This window comes from Dromaius novaehollandiae, chromosome 3, assembly GCF_036370855.1.
Source record: "Dromaius novaehollandiae isolate bDroNov1 chromosome 3, bDroNov1.hap1, whole genome shotgun sequence".
Lineage (NCBI taxonomy): Eukaryota > Metazoa > Chordata > Aves > Casuariiformes > Dromaiidae > Dromaius > Dromaius novaehollandiae.
In genome coordinates this window covers 1759321-1776602 of record NC_088100.1, presented here as the reverse complement: position 1 = coordinate 1776602, position 17282 = coordinate 1759321, and the positions used below count along the sequence as shown (strand labels likewise).

General features: G+C 58.7%; 1 protein-coding gene across 3 annotated transcripts; it reads left to right on the top strand.

The window, feature by feature from the left end:
• Window positions 1-1971: 1971 nt before the first annotated feature.
• LOC112993190 (L-gulonolactone oxidase-like) lies at window positions 1972-17171 on the top strand. 3 transcript variants are annotated; one of them, XM_026116590.2, is made up of 12 exons: window positions 1972-2123; window positions 3247-3348; window positions 4020-4145; window positions 5469-5563; window positions 6584-6674; window positions 7931-8116; window positions 13929-14036; window positions 14449-14525; window positions 15395-15544; window positions 15900-16064; window positions 16282-16372; window positions 16653-17171. In XM_026116590.2, exons 1-12 carry the CDS (start codon window positions 2121-2123, stop codon window positions 16779-16781), a joined length of 1323 nt encoding a protein of 440 aa, XP_025972375.1. In that variant the 5' UTR covers window positions 1972-2120; the 3' UTR covers window positions 16782-17171. The 3 variants fall into 3 exon arrangements, with proteins under 3 accessions (XP_025972375.1, XP_025972376.1, XP_025972374.2); XM_026116591.2 differs by lacking the exon at window positions 1972-2123 and adding an exon at window positions 2687-2824; XM_026116589.2 differs by lacking the exon at window positions 1972-2123 and adding an exon at window positions 2700-2820.
• Window positions 17172-17282: the final 111 nt, after the last annotated feature.

The window sequence follows — 17282 nt, the reverse complement described above, 5'->3', positions numbered from 1 at the left end:
GCATTGCAATTTGGAAAGACATTGCAATTTGGGGAGGCATTGCAATTTGGGAATGCACTTTGTGATTTGGGGAGGCATTGCAATTTGGGAAGGCATTGCAATTTGGGGAGGCATTGCAATTTGGGAATGCACTTTGTGATTTGGGAATGCACTTTGTGATTTGGGGAGGCATTGCAATTTGGGAAGGCATTGCAATTTTGAGAGGCATCACAATTTGGGAAGGCATTGCAATTTGGGAAGGCATTCCAATTTTGGGAGGCATTGCAATTTCGGGAGGCATCGACCATTTGTAGTCCAGCTACAACAGCGAGGAGAGGAGTTGCAAAGGTCAGAAGTTACCGCGGTTTTCATGGGAACAGGCAATTGGAGAGAAACCCGGAGCAGGACCCTGCTCCTGCTCTGCCAGAGATGCCGCTGGCAGGACTGCTGTGGGTGGCCCAGCTGTGTGCGATGGCTTCATCGCTGCAGAAAGCACATCAAGCCTCGTTAGGCTGCTCATTAGCACCCAGCATCCTGGTCCCAGGAGGATCCCAGACCTGGTGCTCTCAGCCAAAGTGAGGGGTGAGAGGGGGCTGCAAACTCTTCTCCTTTTTGGGCTCTTTTCCTGGAGACTTGTGGCTACGCGGGGGGCACAGGGTGAGAAGATTAAAGGGGTCCCCCCACAGCACCGTCTGCGTCCTGGGCCTGGGCGGGGGGCTCCAGCCGGTGCTTTGGGAGACTGCACGGGAAGGAGGGGATGTATGATCCCTTTGCCCTGGGGTCCAGCTTGCAGGGAGCGAGTCCCCCCTCACCTCCCCCTGTCCTCATTAATGAGTAACCCCCCGGCTGGACCTTGCCCTGCCGAGGGGCGCGAAAGCTGTCACAGCAGAGCAGGGCCTTTTTTAAGAGAGTTTGATGACCTTTGGGCCTGTTTGTGCAACATCCTGACCCGAAGCTCTGAGCTGGGGAGACGGGGAGGTGCCCAAACCCCATAAGCTGGCCCCCTTGGCACCCAGCTGGGCTCAAAGGCACCTTGGGTGATTTTTTATTAATTTGCTGCGATGCAGCTGGGAGAAGAGCAGCAGGGTTCAAGGAAGGCTGTCGGATGTCAACAGGCCAAGGAGTTTTGAAAGTGGAGGCGAAGATCGGGTGGAAAAGCCGGCGACGGTGCCGTTAGGGCTGCGGGGTCCTTCCGCGAGCCGCGGGCTGCGTGAGCCCCGCTCTGCAATTAAAAAGCAATTTTCCCGGCGCTCTGCGCGGCTGATCTGACATTGCATGGCCAGCCCTCCGCGCCCGGGAGGCCGCGTGTCCTCGGGGGGCAAGGTGGCACCTCCCGGAGCGCGTCACTGCGGCGGAGCTCCTGGGGGTCACCTTGCCTGCGTGAGCTGGCTCGCAGGCATCGTTATCATCTCCTCCTTAATGAAGGACTGGGGGGGGGGGGTTCTTATCACCAAAGCGCAGCCACGGCACGCTGCAGAGCGCTTGCAAATCGTTGCTCCAGCCGTTTACAGCCCCTTCCCCTGGCCGGGTGGCTCTGGGCCGCGCAGCGGTGACCGGGCACCATCCCCTGTCCCCATCTGCTCTTTGAGGGGGGGCAGAGCGAATTTGGGGCTAAATTCCTCCCCAGGCAGCACGGTGCGTTTCCCCACGGCCCGCGCTGGCGTGCAGTGGGGCAGGGAGCAGAGACCCCCCGCTCCCCTTTTGCACGGGGTGATGCGATGCGCCGAGGCCACGGGGACGTGGCCAAACGCCCCGTGAAACGCCGGTGCCCGGGCGCCGTTGCATCGCTGCACCCCGCGGTACCTAAACCCCGCGGGTGCCCGGCGTCACCCCCAGACCCGCTTCGGGGTCCCGCGCCCGGCTCGCCCGGCCTGGGCCGCTATTTCGGGATACCGGCTCCGTGCACGGCAGCAGCTTCCCGCGGAGTCTGCGGCTTTCCCGCAGGAAGCGGGACCAAAGCGGCACCCGGATCCCTGTTTCCCAGCCCAGAGCGAAGGGCGCAGCCCCTCTCCTCCCCTGGCCAGCGGGGCCGGAGCGAGGGCTGTTACTCATTATCCATCCCGGCCCCCGGAGCGGCTGTCGGAGCCTCGTTGCAGGGCCCGGAGCGGCTGTTGGACCAGCGTTGCTCCAGCACCGGCGGGATGGTGAGAAGCGGCCGGAGGGCGATGCTGGAGCCGCGGGGTGGGAAGGGCTCTCGGGGGGCTGTTGGGGGCCATCGACCACCATCGGGCCGCACAGGGACCGTGCGGGGTTCCTGCAACCTGCGGCGTTTATTAAATAACTAACATTGCTCCGGTGGGATATAAGAAAAGTAGATTGCGGAACAGAGAAGGAAAGCCAAAAGATTGCTTTTTCTTTTTCTTTTTCTTTTTTTTTTTTTAAGCAAGATCAGGCACCAGCTTGTGAGCGGGAATGTTTCCCAACCCGGAGAATTTGCAGCTTTACCAAACAGCCATTTCTCCGCCGAAATTTTTCTTGCCTTTGTCATTCCCCCCCCCCTCCCCCCGTGCTTTCTGCTGGATAAACCGGTTTCGCTGCTTTTGTATCCCGGGTGGTGGAGTGAAAAGCTCTGGTTTAAACGTGCTGGGAGGGGGTTTGTGCCGGGCAGCGACCTCCCCCCTGCCCCGGGGGCTCCAAACCCGCTCGTGGGGCAGAGCTGCAATCGCTCGCTGATGGCCCTGGGGTTGGGGTTGGGGTTGGGGTTGGGGTCGGCTCCCTTCCCGGCCCGGCCCTGGCGGGATGGTGCAATGGAGCAGAGGCTCCGGGAAGCGTGAGGAAGAAGAGCAGAAGGGAACAGGCTGCTCCTCTCCAAGGGAAGTGATCGGAGCTGGTCGGACACGCGTAGGTGGGGAGCGCGTTGGAGCCGGTCCTGCCCGGGGGCAGAGGGATTCACCCCCTGCTCTGGGGCTTGGTGTCCCAACCCGTGCCAAGTCCTTCCCTGCCCCGAGTCCCGGCTGGGAAATCCACCCCCCCAAACTGGGACCCACCCAAATTTCCCCAGGGATGCGCCAAGCTCACGCAGATCAGGGAATCCTCCCATCTCTCTCTGCTGACTTCCAAGAGAGCCCAGGCTGTCTTCCTCAAATGGAAACACCTCCGCTCTAGGGTTTAAAGAGGGAGAGATGAGCCCTCTGTGTCCATAAATATCAAATCCCTTTGGAAACCTGGCTCTCCAGGGCTCCCTGGGACAGCGGATTTGGCAGGATTTTGCAGAAAACCAGGGAAAGGACTTCCTTTCCTCCGCTTTAGCTCTTATTCTTCATCTAGGTTCACGGCCAAGGAGGAGTCAAGTTCCAGAACTGGGCCAAGACCTATGGCTCCTCTCCGGAGCTGTACTTCCAGCCTACGTCGGTGGAGGAGATCCGGGAGGTAAGGCAGATGTTTTCAGGAAAGGAAGAGAAGCTGAAAATTAAGAGAAAGAAAGGCCAGGAAGGGCTATGCTGCTCCATTGCATTCAGTCGTAAAGACCACAGATGATTACACCCTCAGTCCTTCCTTCAGCCCCGGGATATGGCCCATTCCACCAAACTGCCTCTCAACAGATGCTCTAGCATGTCAAACATCTGAAAGATGCAGAAAACCAGCAACCCCGTCCCTGGGTTGGGGGCAGGGTTTAGCCCAGGGGAATTTGGGCACCTCTAGGGAAATTTTGATGGTCCCTGGGAAGTTTCTTGCAAGTCTGGTGTCACTTTTGTCAGCCTTGGGGATGCCTCTGTCTCAGATGGGCATCACCTCTTTTGGGCTGTCTTAGGAGGAGTCTGGGCTTCAGCAGTGGTTTTAGCCCCAGGCGTTGGGTGAGTCATCCATGCACAGCACGTGTCAAAGATGGGTGAGATTCGTTATCTGCTCGAGATGCTGCTAGTTTCTAGTCCTTGGCTGCAGAAGGAGCCCTGGGGATTGGATAAGATTAATCATTTAGGCCTTCAGAGGGCTAAATGTGTGCAAGAGAAACCCAAGATCCCCAAGTCTCAGTCCCTCTGGCACCTCCTTCAGCTCCGGGAGGGCCTTTGGGCATTCGGGGCCCTGCGTTGTCTCCGCAGATCCTGGACATGGCCAGGCAGAGGAACAAGAGGGTGAAGGTGGTGGGGGGTGGCCACTCCCCTTCGGACATCGCCTGCACTGATGACTTCATGATCCACATGGGGAAGATGAACAGGATCCTCAAGGTGAGACCTGCTTGTGGAAACAGTGGTGCTCTTGTCTGCAGCCACCGAGGAGTAGGAGGGAGACGCTGAGGACTCCCATCGCCATAACCGGGGTGGGGGAGGAAAGGATGGGGAGCCTTTCCCCGAACCAGATGCTGAAATGCTGGTGCAAGGCTGGGCAACGGGGATTTCCTCTGCGCAAAAAGATGGCTTTGGAAGCATAGGGAGCAGCTGTAAAAATGCAAGGAAGCGATGTCTTCACAGTGTGGATTGGTGAGGAACATGGTCCACGTGGCCATAACCCACAGCCCCTGCCTCTCAGAGCAGTTATTTAGGACGGGTGCTGGAGCCTGGAGAGGAGGGACAGTGGTGATGTTTCCTCTTGCGATGAACCAGGAGGAGATGACATCTGTCTTGAGGATCCTGTTTTTGCATCTCTGTAGATCCTACCGAGCTCAGCTTTTGCTGGGTGTAGGTGGAAGGGCTTAACCCCTGCATGATGGCCGCATGACAGCATGATCCGCTGGGTGAAGCGGAGATACCAGGCAGGACAACCTTTCTCAGGATGCTCTGGGAAAAGCGACGTGGCTCACTCGATGCAGTGCAAAAGTGCCCCAGGCACGGTGGCCTCGCAAAGGCCTGGTGGAGCATTTCACGTGGATGCTCGTGGTCTGCGGTTTCCTCCTGTGCAAGGTGGGAAATGTCCCCACAGGAGGGAGGAGAACTGCTCCATTCCAGCTTCCTATGCTTGACGCCGTGCAGGAGAAAGCTCCTCCTGGTTGCCCTCATATCCTAACCAGCTGGAGGAGAAGGAGAGCTGCTGCGAGTGAGGGTTTTTCCGGTGCCCTGGTTTGCATCCAAGGTGCAGGGAGAGGTTGGGCCCCCTCCAGGGCTACATGGCTGGGCGGTTAAACACGTGCACAGCTGAAGATGAAGCACTCCTGACCGTGGCAGTAAATCCCGAAAGCTGGGTCATTAATGGTAATTAACAGCAATAAGCTCGGTCTGTCAGAAGTGGGATGAATAGCTCCTGATGAGCCTCCCTGGCAGCGGGAGCTGGGCGAAGCTGGCGGAGCAAGGCGAGGTGCAGAGCTTTGCTGGGGGTGCCTGCTCCCCCGTCCCACACATTCGGTCCGTCAGGAGAACCTGCAGCTTCTGCATCGCGTGATGTGCAGGGTACCGCAGATGGTTAGGGCTGGAGAAAGGTGGAAGCTCCTGATGGAGAGGTACCACACGGTACCCAGCTCTCCTGGTAGACGTTATCTGCTGAGCAGATGCACTTGTGTGGGCTGCTCCTCTACGGAGCTCTGCAGACTTTCCCTCTCACCTTGCACCCCTTCGCAGGTGGATAAGGAGAAGCAGCAAGTGACGGTGGAAGGTGGGATTTTCCTCTCGGACCTGAATGTCGAGCTGAGCAAGCATGGGCTGGCCTTGGCCAAGTGAGTGAGATGCGCGCGTGGGGCCCTTCCTCGGGGGTCTCCTGGTTGTCCATTGCTGCCCCACGTTATGTGCTGGGACATGGCGACACAGGGACATTTGAGGAGCTTCTACTGCAAAATGGGGGAGTTTGCTTCGGGATTCGGTCTTCCACCGGGGGCCCCGTAGGTCACAGGTCAAAACGACCGGGATGGCATGGCTGCTTCTGCCTTGGGGCTGGATGAGGGATGTCCCTGTACCGAACCCCTTGCACCCACCAGGCCGGTGCTTTTGTGACACCAATGAAAGCTTTGCTCTCCCTGGCCCTAGAAAGATTAGCGCTGCCCTCCTCGGGTGCCTTGCACGGGGGAGAGGCTGACAGCAGACAGCTCTTTAATCTGGCAATAAAAGCAGCCTGATGGCAGATGAAATCAGGCTAGAAATGAGTTTTTTAATGGCGAAGGGTAATTAGCTGCTGGAACGAGTTAGTGGGAGGCGTGGGAGGGTCTTAGCTCGGCCCGGCTTTGGGATGCCTGTTGTCACCAGAGGTGGGGGTGATGGGCGCTGGGTCCCTGCACAGAGGATCAGAGTCCCCGAGCTGATCACAGCCTCCCGCTGCCTTGAACCTGCCTGATCCTGCTTCGCCGTGGCCGTCTCGCGAAGGGCTCGGAGACGTGTTCGGAAAGGGGTTTGCAAAGGGAACGGCAGCTATGTCTTCCTTCATCATAAGAGCGATCGGCTCGTTAGAAGCCTGGCCAAGGCTGGAGTGAGGGCTGGGAAGGGGAAGCCCCCCCCCGAGCCGGCAGCTAAGGGCGCATGTCGGCGTGAGCAGACGGGTTTATAGCAGAGAAACCTGCAGAAAAGGTTGCAACGGACACCAAAACCCCTCCGGTGCAGGAAGTCCCTGAACACCCGCCATTGGAAGCGGGAAGGGTATTTGGAGCAAATAGCGGGAACAGCCTTGCCCGTGTGGCTGGAGGGATGGTGCCAGGATCAGCCCTGGTGCAGCGGGATCCTCACCCAGCCTGCTCGTCTGCCCACAGCTTAGGCGCTGTTTCCGAGGTGGCAGCGGCCGGCGTGATCGGCACGGGGACGCACAACACCGGGATTGAGCACGGCATCCTGCCCACCCAGGTAAGGCCGGGACCGCCGGGCTGCTCCTCACCTGGGCGCGGGGACGCATGTCACGGTGTGCGTTGATGCACCTCGGCATCTCGCCTGCAAGACGGATGTCCCAACGCATGGTCAAAAAGCTGGTGCACCCAGCCCTGGCGTGACAGAGGACCTTGGCCAACCTGGTTACCCCATGCACACGTTGGAAGCCACGTTGGTCATGCAACCCATGCGGCATCTCCAGGGCTTTATGCCCCTGGCTAATGCCAGCCCTTGGCCCCACGCTGTTGGCCTTGCTGGCTGGATGAGTCCCTGATGGGGAATCAAAGTAACCTGGGTCCACTGGTGTCTTGTGAAACCTCATCAGCCAGCCAGGGCGTTCCAGTCCCAAAACTCCTGGTCCTGGGCTTCTTGTCTTATAACTCGATGAATAGCCTTCGTTTCAAAGGAAAACCATTTCTTCTCCTCTCTGAGCTCCTCCTGAAGCCAAATCTCTTTGGGGCTCAGGTCTGTTTTTAAATAGTTATGAAAAGCCTTCAATCTGAACTCAAACCCTGCCTGGCAATTCCACCTATGACTACAGAGAAGTGAAGTCATTTGGGGGAGATTTACTACTTTAATTGATGGTTTTTCCTAACATCCCCCAGCGAGAGAGGGATCCTTTTAGGCTGCAAAATCAGCGGTGGGAGGAGAGAGGGGCTGGTAGAGCCCAGCTCAGCTGAAAGCACCCTGCGATGCCGGTCGTGGCATCGGGCTCTCCCTGCACAGCACCTGGCTTCGTGGTTTGGGGTTTGCAGGGATCCAGTGCAGCGTGGGAACGGGACACAAGGCCCTTCCCAGCAGCAAGCTCGGAGGGGCCTAGGGTTTCCCAGCTGGTTGCATTCCTCCGGGTTTCCCCCTCCGTGCCCACCCTGCCCTTAGCCCTGGGTTATGCTGAACATTTTGAGGTTTCTGGTTGCTCCTGACCAGCCCTGTGCTGCCACACATCACTTGCTAAGTACACAGCCCTGGAGGTGGCATGGGCAGGTACCCGTCTGCTGGGGAGGGCTGGAGAGATGTCTTCTGGAAGCCTAGAGATGTCTTCTGGAAGCCTAGGACACAAATCCCGAGTAACCCCTAAGGAGCATGCAAGAGTTGTTAGCACTGCCCTACTTAATACTCCTTCTGTCCTCCTAATTTTTGATACCGTCTGTTTTTATCCGTGTGAACGGGGCAGAGGAGACCATTCCCCGGCGGGATGCGTTCCTGGGGATGACGCTTTCCTCTCCTCCGGACAGGTCGTGGAGCTGACACTGCTGACTGCCTCGGGGGAGATCCTGGAGTGCTCGGAGTCGGTCAACGGGGACATCTTCCAGGCTGCCCGCCTGCACCTGGGCTGCCTGGGCGTCGTGCTCACGGTCACCTTCCAGTGCGTCCCCCAGTTCCATCTGCATGAGGTGGCCTTCCCGTCCACCCTCACCGAGGTACCGCCACGGGCTACGCTTCCAAAGCCCCTTGGGGAGAAGCAAAGTCCTCTGCAGGGCGAAACGGCCTGGGAAGGGGTTACGCTTCGGTAGCAAACCCCCCAAAAGCATGTGGGTCATAGTCCTTGTGCATCTCCATGGTGTCTTCCAGCTGGGACCTTCTCCAAGGTGACAAAGCAGAGAACTTTGTTTCTTGGGAAAAGCCAGCTTAGTCTCCCGCGGGTGGGAAGGGCATCCACTGGGATCGGAGTGGTGCAAGGGGTGGGTGGGGAGGAGAAGCGCTCGTTGATGCCACCTCCTTGCCACGTTGGGCAGGTGGCAGGTTGGGACCTGCCGCAAGAGGCGTGTTGCATGGTGCAGCCGTGACGCTCGGATGTTCAGGAGCGGAGCAGGATTTGGGAGCAGAGCCTGTGTCGCATGGCCGCAGGGGGAGCAGAAGAGGTAGAAACGCCTCCGCTGTGACCCCCCTCTGTGCAGAGCCTGCAGGAGTGGGGCAGACGGAGGTCTGCAAGGAAAGACGCTGAAAAGAAAGTGGTTTTCTTTATTTGCGTGGTTGCTTTTGAGACCTTCAAGGCCGCGGTCTCTGCGGGAAGCTGTGCGTGTTCTTGGCTGCTTTCAACTCAAGAGTCCATCCCTAGGCAGGTCAGGGGCATAAAGATGAGGTGGAAGCTCACTTCTTTCCTTATTGCCACCCCAAGCTGCTCCCAGGGTCCTCCCAAAGCTGGGCTGGGGGGCTAGTTTCACCCCAGCCTCGTGCTTGCTCTTGGGCTGTGTGAATTTAACAGGGAGGGAAGCGGGACTCTGAGCGTTGGTGGCTTGGCCGCCTCTCCGGTGCCGGAGCAGGTCCCGGTTGCGCTTAGGGAAGGAACGGAAAGTGCCGTCTCCCAGAGCCCGGGATGTGCTGGGGCAGGAACAGAACCTGCTCGGCTCTGTTTCAGCTGTAATTTGGGCTCGGCGCTGGCAGGACACGCTGGCAGCGGCACCCGTTTTGGGGGAGGTAAGCACGTCACCGTGCCCTGGAGGCTTTGCAATCCGGGCAGAAGCATCTGGGCTTGGCTCTGGATTTATCACCATGGGCTGCGACGCGGGATCCTTGCTTGTAAAACAGACTCCTGATCCGCAGCACTGCACCTTGCGCTCGTGGACGCTAATGCTGGAAAGCTTCAATGTCATCAGGGACGGCTGGTGCCGTCTTTGGGGAAGAGGCTGGACTGAGACCCCCGTCCAGAGCTGCATGGAGCCCTGCTTCAGCCGCTGATCAGATCAGTGAATAACCATGCTTAATTTCTCAGTGGGAGAGAGTTTGGTCTCCTGAGCGATGGACTCTGCAGATGCAGCCCTGGAGCGGGGAAACGCTGCCTGCAGCGAGAAACCTGTTTGCAGCTGCCGTGGTCTGGAGCTGCTCCGGGCTCGGACCCGCTCCTGGGGCACACGATGCCGATGGTCCTGCAAGGTCCGTGATGCAGAGGCTGCCACCGCCGTGCTCGCACGGCCATCAGCATCACCCGCTGGGGCCATCTCCGGGAGGGAGATCTCCATCTCTGAGAGCTGGTAACTCGAGGCACGCGTGACTAAGCCTAATGCAGATTTAATGTTACAGCTGGAGAAAATTGTCCCTGCTAGAAATCCAGGGCTGGGCTGGTGAACCGATGTGATGAAGCAAAAATGGGGAGATGACTGTGCTGGCTCTGGCCCATGTCCCCAGCGCCTGCGCAGGTCCTGGGGGAGAGCCAGGCTGCTCCCACCAGCTGTGTCCTCTCCTGGGAGGTGTCATCTCCTGTCCTGTTGCCTCCTGCTGCTCAGCTAACGGAGAGCCTCGCCTCTTCTGATGACAGATGGGCCACCTAAAATAGTCCCTGAGCATCTTGTGCTCTTGAGGATGACTCGGTCTCGTTTTGCGAGTGAGGCCTGGGTGTTTTCCAGGATGGGCTGTCCTTCTGCCAGTGCGAAGATTGTGTTTAACTCTCCTTTTTTTTTTTTTTCCTGAGTTGAACTTGGGATGAACTATGCTGAGGATGAGAATGGGTTTTATGCGTCACATATTTCAAGGGCTGGACTGAATAAATCCTGTATCAGGATCAATCCGCAGAGCTGCATTTGAGTAGCATGGTGGAAAATTCCCTTTAAAGCAATTGCCGTGTTGCTACCGGTCTTGCTTGTCTCTGTCTTGCCGAAGGTCTCTCTTGCCTAACTCAGGGTGTTAGTGGCTGGCCTGATCTGGGACATCTCCAAGGGATGTGGCTTCCTGAGGAAGATTCCTGACCTTGTCTTTTGTAGATCGGGATCTTGCATGGCTCTGAAGACTTCACATGCTGTTATCCCCTTGGCGAGTTCTCCGTCTGTCCCACGGTGCATCCTCTCCCAGTCGCCCCAGACACCACCACCTCTCTGCAGCCATGTCCCTCCTGAAGGCCTGCACCTTGCGTGTAGTCCCTGAGCTAACTGGTCATGCAGAGCAGGAGGATGGAGTGAGCCAGGCACAGGCTTCTTGTGACCTTCCGGGATGATGGAGGGGATCGTCTGATTCTCTGAAAGAGGCGTGAAATGCCCTTCCTTAGGGTGGTGCATCTCCTTGGCTTTACAAGGCCAGGTCTCCTCATGGCTCCGCAGCCAGTGGCGGGTCTGATCTGGACCCCTTGGAAAGCATTTTGAAGGCCCTGTGGGCATTTCTGCAGAGCAGTTTTAAGGAACACGGCCTTTTTCTCCTGGGAACAACCCTGTCTCTGCCGTTGCATAAACTTCCTTTAGCTGCTGGGTGCATTTCCTTGGAGCCTGCTTATCCTCATGGTGCTACGAACTTGGATGGAGCACGTGTTATCACAGCGCTGGGAAGCTGGATGGAGCAAAGTGTTTGCTCATACGTGGGTAGAAGCACGGCCCCACCACAGCCGGGCATAGCACAGCTTCCTCCATGCTGCCGTGGTATCCTGGGGAAAAGGGGATGGTTCTGGGGTGCAAATGGGGCCACTTCCACATCTGGCGTTCCCACCAGCTACCTCCCCTGCCTGCAATAGCTCGCCGTGCTGCAGCTTGGCGGAGCTGCCTGCTGTCCCGGGCCCTGGGCGCGAGGACGTGAGGTGTTGCTCATGGCCAAGGATTAGCGTGGTTGTGCTCTGCTCCTGAGCTTGGGAACCTCTGCCCCAAAATGGGTTGTGGTGATTTGGCTGTGCACACATCCAGGAGCCCAGCGCTGGGTTTCCAGATGGGGAAACTGAGGCATGGAGTTCAGCAGGAGGAAGAAATCAGTAGCAGTAAAAGGCAGACTCTTCTCATGCCTAGATCTGCTGTCAACCAGCTTTTCAACCATCTTTTCAACCATTCTTTATCTTCCTGTGAGCTCCGACACCTCTCGCAGTGCATAACCTTAGTGGCATCTTCATCTGTTATCTCAGGCTTGGTCAGTGCTCCAGCAAAGCTTTGAGAAATGCTGTCCTTAACTTTTTTTTAAAAAAGATTGACTTATTTGGTGCCCCTTTAGGATGGCTTGAATACCACCAGGAATGTGAATTTAATACGTTGTAAGTACTGATCTGAAGCAACCTGGGAGTCTTTGTGCAGTGCTGTAGGCAGCTGGGCTGGCTGGGAAGGTGGACAGAGGTCCGGGCGCGTTGCCTGGCTCTATGTCTCAGCATGTCTCTGCCCGCGGTCACCCCTTCACCTGTACCAAGGGCTGCACCAGGCTGGTCCAAAGCTGTTGTACTTCAGGGTCTTATTTTTTCCTGCAAGGTGGGAAGGGAAGATGCAGGAATGAGGCAAGCCTGGCAGGATGTTTCTCAGCATACAGCGAGTTGCATTTAGGTGTTGCCAGATGCGGAAGTTGGCTTATGAGCGATCTTTTGCTTAGGAACGGCCCGTTGGCTTTCTGACCCTGCCTGAGCTGTGACTTCCCTGGTTCCCAACAGCTCCCCAGCTGAGATGTGCACTGAGGTTGCATCTGCCACGTCCCTGTGGTGCTGACGGCTCCCAGGTCTGGGACCGAACCACACAACTCCCACCCATCCTCACCAGACCACTTGGACCTTCACCACATCCTCTGGCATCTCTCCTAGGCCGGATAATTTGCCTGTTTACTTTCTCTGCGTACGCGAGGACTGTTTCGCCGCATCCCTCGGGACTGTTAGGAGAGCGAAATGGGAATGCGCTCGATAAATATTCATGCCATTATCAATTCTTGGTTGTTGCCGCTCCTCGCCCCCTTCCCGATCTCTGGCTTTCATGTCGAGTGGCCCAGCGAGGCGGAAGAGAATAATGGCAAGGGAGCAGCTTGCTTGAAATATTTAAGCCTGAGTTATCTAAGACTTTGCAAATAATATATGTGTGTGAAGAGCCGGGCGTGGATTTGCGGTTATATAAGATCTGCCTGCTTTCTTTCCTCGCCTCGTGATCGTCTTCAGCACTGTGAAAAAAGCTCATCTGTGCCAGCTGCTGACGGTGCACCGGGGCTGGTGCAAATCAGCAGGGCTCCCCATGCTAGGGACATGTCGTGTGTCCCCGGGAGAAGTGTAAGATGAGATGCTTCTTCCCCCGATTACCTTGCTGGCTGCATTATTTCCGGCTTTGGGCCTTTCTGCGCTGGAGGCGGTTTCTATATATGCAATAAGCCCATGGGTTTCTCTTCCACTAAGTTATCGGATCTGCTTGTGAACCTGAGACAGCTGCAGCTGAACGACCTCTTGCGTGCAGAAGTATTTCCTTGCCTTGGGTCAGAGCCTGCTGCTCGCCAGCCCTAACCTGGGACATCCCCGTGCCGGGAACGAACCCCGCGAGCTCCGTTGCCCCGAGGCTGAGAGCTGCCGAGCCAAAACCCTGGGTTTATCTTCTGCAGGCTGATATCCTCCTCTTGCAAGGATCGAAGGGATGCAGCTAGCAGGTTGCCCTGCTAGCAACAACAGGAACATTTTGGAGGTGGTTTTTTGGCTCTTTGGGAGCTGCAGGCACCAGGGTGCTAATTCTCATCAGTTATAGTAATTGCTTTCCGTCTTCTCGTCACCTCTGCTTTAAGTGGCGTCACGGCAGCGCAACTGCACGGAGGTCTTGCCCGTATGGGGGTCACAGCAAAATGCTCGATGCCGAAACAGCCCAGCCTGGCACTTAATAGCTCGTTAAAACAAGTCTCCCGAATGACAGCTTCAGCCAAGGTCTCCCCGACCTTCCTGGGGCGGCATCGGCGGCTCTCCGCACCCTGCGCACGCTTCGCCTCGGTTGAGCAAACGCCCCAAAGCAAAGTCGCTGGGTTTTCTCTGAATCTTTCTGCAAGGCTGCAGAGGACAGCTGCATGGCTCCTTTGAGGAGCTTCCTCCCTCAAAGCTCTTTTCTGTGTCTTTATGAATAATTTGGCAATTTTGCGTTTCTCCCTAGAAGCCGGGGACGGCTCTGGGACCCGGGTGCTTTTGGCAGTGCTGGAAGGAAACCAGGCCCGAGCAAGGAAAAGGAGCCTCGCTCCCCAGCACTGACCCCTCTCGCTTCTGCATGGGTTGTTTTAATAAGTGTCAGGCACCCTGAGTGCGGGAAGGAGCCAGCAGCACCTGCAAGACAGGTCTGCCACAGCCTGCTCGAGGCAGAGGAGACCATGCCCCCTTCCCCTCCTTCCCAGCAGCTGGGTCCGTGGGTCTCTCTTATCCCTTTCCTGGCACAACCAGGCTGCGATGGTTCCCCTCCAACCCTGCGATGGCCGAGATCGTAGGGGATGTCGGCCCTGCTCCAGCGCTGGTGATGCCCAACTCTACGGCTGGCCTGGAACCCCCCGAGATGCCTCCTCACCTGCTCCGAGGGGGCACGCGCTGACCTGCTGTGGTTTCTCGGGGTGTTTCAGGTGCTCGATCATCTCAGTGACCACCTGAAGAGATCCAAATACTTCCGCTTCCTGTGGTTCCCACACAGCGAGAACGTCAGTGTCATCTACCAGGACCCCACCAGCAAGGCAGGTCCCTGCACCGGGAGGGAGAGAGCTCGGGGTTGGGCTGGAGTATCCCAGGGCTGGAGTATCCCAGGGCTGAGCCAGGGGCAGCTCTGTGGTCTGGACATCCCAGGGGGAGAAGTGGTGGCATTGCTGGCAGCCGGTCCTGTCCCTTGACTCCAAGCTCTCGGCATCCCCATCGCAAAGCCTGTTCTCTAGCCCAGCACCGTGACGCCTGCCCCTTCCCGGGGCTGGATGTGGCCCCGTCTCACCGCGGGGGAGAGATTTGGTGGCCCCGGGATGCCCTTCTCCAAAGCCCCGCTCCCATTCGAGGTGCACGCTGCCCACCTTGGTGCCCGCTGGCAAGCAAGGTGAGGAGAGCTGCAGTTCCCGGCGGTCCCCAGTGCTCATCACCTTCCTCTGCTTGGCTTTGCAGCCCTCCTCTTCCTCCGCCAGCTGGTTTTGGGATTATGCCATTGGCTACTATTTGCTGGAGTTTCTGCTCTGGATCAGGTAGGACCACGCTTGGGGGAAGCAGGGACAGGGCAGGTGTCCCCAGGGCTGCTGGCCCTTTGCTGCCCGGCTCCGTCCCCTGCATCGCTGTAACTCCCATGCTGCTTCCCTTAATGCTGGGGGCCCTAAGCAGGGAGGGACGATGGCAGGGGGGACTTGTCACCAGGTCGTCCCACCCTGGGGACGAAGGGCTCGTCCGTTCCCCCTGCAGAAGGGAGCGGGTTTCGGCTCTGGGACGATGTCCGGGGCTGCACTGCCCTCTTGTGTGCTCAGAGCGGGAGCACCGTGGGTTTGCAGCAGGAAAGGAGCCTCTGGGAGATGGAGTTGGCTGCAGACGTGTCCTGAGCCCCAGGGTGGAGAGAGGACCCCCAGCCCGGCCACCGAGGCTGTGCTGGGAAGCAGGACCCTGGTGGCCCAGGAGAGCCTGGCTGGACTTAGCGGATATGGAGAGCAGGGGACGTGGCTGCTTCGGATGCTGATAGTGTCCCCCAACCTGGGGCTGCTTCACCCTGTCCCCGCTGGCCCTGGGTGTCCCCGGCTCAGGGGGGCTGTGTGCACAGGCTGGAGGGAGGACGAAGGGTGATGACCCAGCACCCTTCTTCTGGCCCGCAGCTGGCCATGGAGCTGAGGGAAAGGGTGCAGGCCCCAGATTTGGTTGCGGGGACCACAGCGGCTCCCTGCAGTGCTGCGGATCCCCTTGGGCTCCAGGACCCTGGCGGGGGGTTGCCCTGCTTTGCTTGCAGCCCCCCAGAAGGGTATCTCCCACCCAGCATCCCCGTGCTGTGACGGGGGCATTGCAGCCCCCCCGCTGCCTGCAGCAGTCCCGCAGCCCCGGGGTCTGGTCTCACCTCCCGCTCTCTCACCCGCAGCACCTTCGTGCCTAGCTTGGTTCGCTGGATCAACCGCTTCTTCTTCTGGCTCCTCTTCAGCTCCCGGGTGGAGAACGTTGCCATCAGCTACAAGATCTTCAACTACGAGTGTCGCTTCAAGCAGCACGTTCAGGACTGGGCCATCCCCATGTAAACGGCTCGGCGGCCCCTCCGCGTCCATCCCCTGCCCGTGCTCTGCCCCGGGGGCATCGGCAAGGCCACCAGGCAAAGGAGCCTGGCTCACAGGCACCAGTCCCGCCTGCAAGCCCAGCACGGGGACCCTTCTGCGTCCTGCCCTGGGCCACAAGATCCAACCCCCACGGTGTGTCTTGGGGCTCTGTGAGCCCCAAGCAATGGGAGGGATTTGCTGGGCCATGCCATGCCCTGAATTAGCACCGGGGTGGGGATGGAGCTGGGGGGGGGGGGCAGGGAGGGCTCCAACCCGGTGGGAGCTGGTCACGGCCATGTTAAGGTTAACCGGGGCGGGGGGGCTGCTCCTGGGCAGTGAGAAGACGAAGGAGGCCTTGCTGGAGCTGAAGGCTGCTCTGGAGAACAACCCGAAGATGGTGGCTCACTACCCTGTGGAGGTGCGCTTTGCGCGGGGGGACGAGATCTGGCTGAGCCCCTGCTTTCGGCGGGACAGCTGCTACATGAACATCATCATGTACCGGTGAGCCGCAGCGCTGGGGGCCTGGGGGCCGCCCCCACCCCATCCTGCTCCTCTCGTCCCCTTGGGGTTGCACCCCAGAGGGTTTCCATCCCCTGGTGCTGGTGAAAGAGGCAGCGACGGGTCCCCGATGTCCACCCCGGAGCCCTTCTCCCCCAAGAGGAGGTTTCTCGGGGAGGTTTCCCAGGTGTGCTAATGGCTCCAACTAATCCTCTCCCAGACCTTATGGAAAGAACGTCCCGCGGCTCAACTACTGGCTCACCTACGAGGGCATCATGAAGAAGCACGGCGGGCGACCGCACTGGGCAAAGGTACCCAGGGCCCCGTTGCTCAGGGGGAGAGGGAGCCTGGGGCTCGGGAAGGGGGTCGCTCCTCCTTCTCTGCCCATCCAGGTGCATCATCTAGGGGGTTGCAGCCTGCAGCGGGTCCGAGAAGGGCACCCTCCCCTGGCTGTGCACCGCGGGGAGGGTGCCTGGAGGAGAAGGCCTGCAGCCCTCTGCGTGTGGGGTTGCACCCCCCATGCCACGGGGCTGGGGGTGTCCAGGGCCAGCGGAGCGATGGGCAGCCCCCCCTCCGGTTTCTCTCCTGCAGGCCCACACGTGCACCCGAAAGGACTTTGAGACCATGTACCCGGCCTTCCCCAAGTTCTGCGCCGTCCGGGAGAAGCTGGATCCCACGGGAATGTTCCTGAACACCTACCTGGAAAAGGTGTTTTACTGATGCTGCAGGGACGGGGTGAGGCCAGGGGTGGAAGAAGGACCAGCCCCATCAGCTCTGGTTCTCAGGACACATTAAAGTTCATGGTCCTCCAAGGTGCTGCACCCCCCAGCTCTGTCCTCATTTGTCACCATGGCTGGGAGCAAGACCTGGCCCCATGGGAAGGGGCTTACTCTGACCTCCAGGCTTCAACAGCCCAAATGGTCTGGGGCCCAGCTCCCGTGTTTAATGCCACCAGGATCTCTTCAGGGTCTGGGAATCACTCCTGGAGACCAACAGCTCAGGTGTGTCATGTTCCTGTCCCCCCCTCCTCCCCCCAAGACCTGCGCAGTCCCATGTGCCTCCTGTCCAAGCCGATGCCTCAATAAAGATCTTTTCTCTGAGCAAAGCCAACCTGAAGGTGTGTTCCCAGCCCAGGCGTGCATCCGAGGGAGGTCCCAGCCCTGGGGACCGGAGAAAAGGGCCGTTGTCCCAGCACAGCTCCAGTGCTGGGGTCAAGGCTGG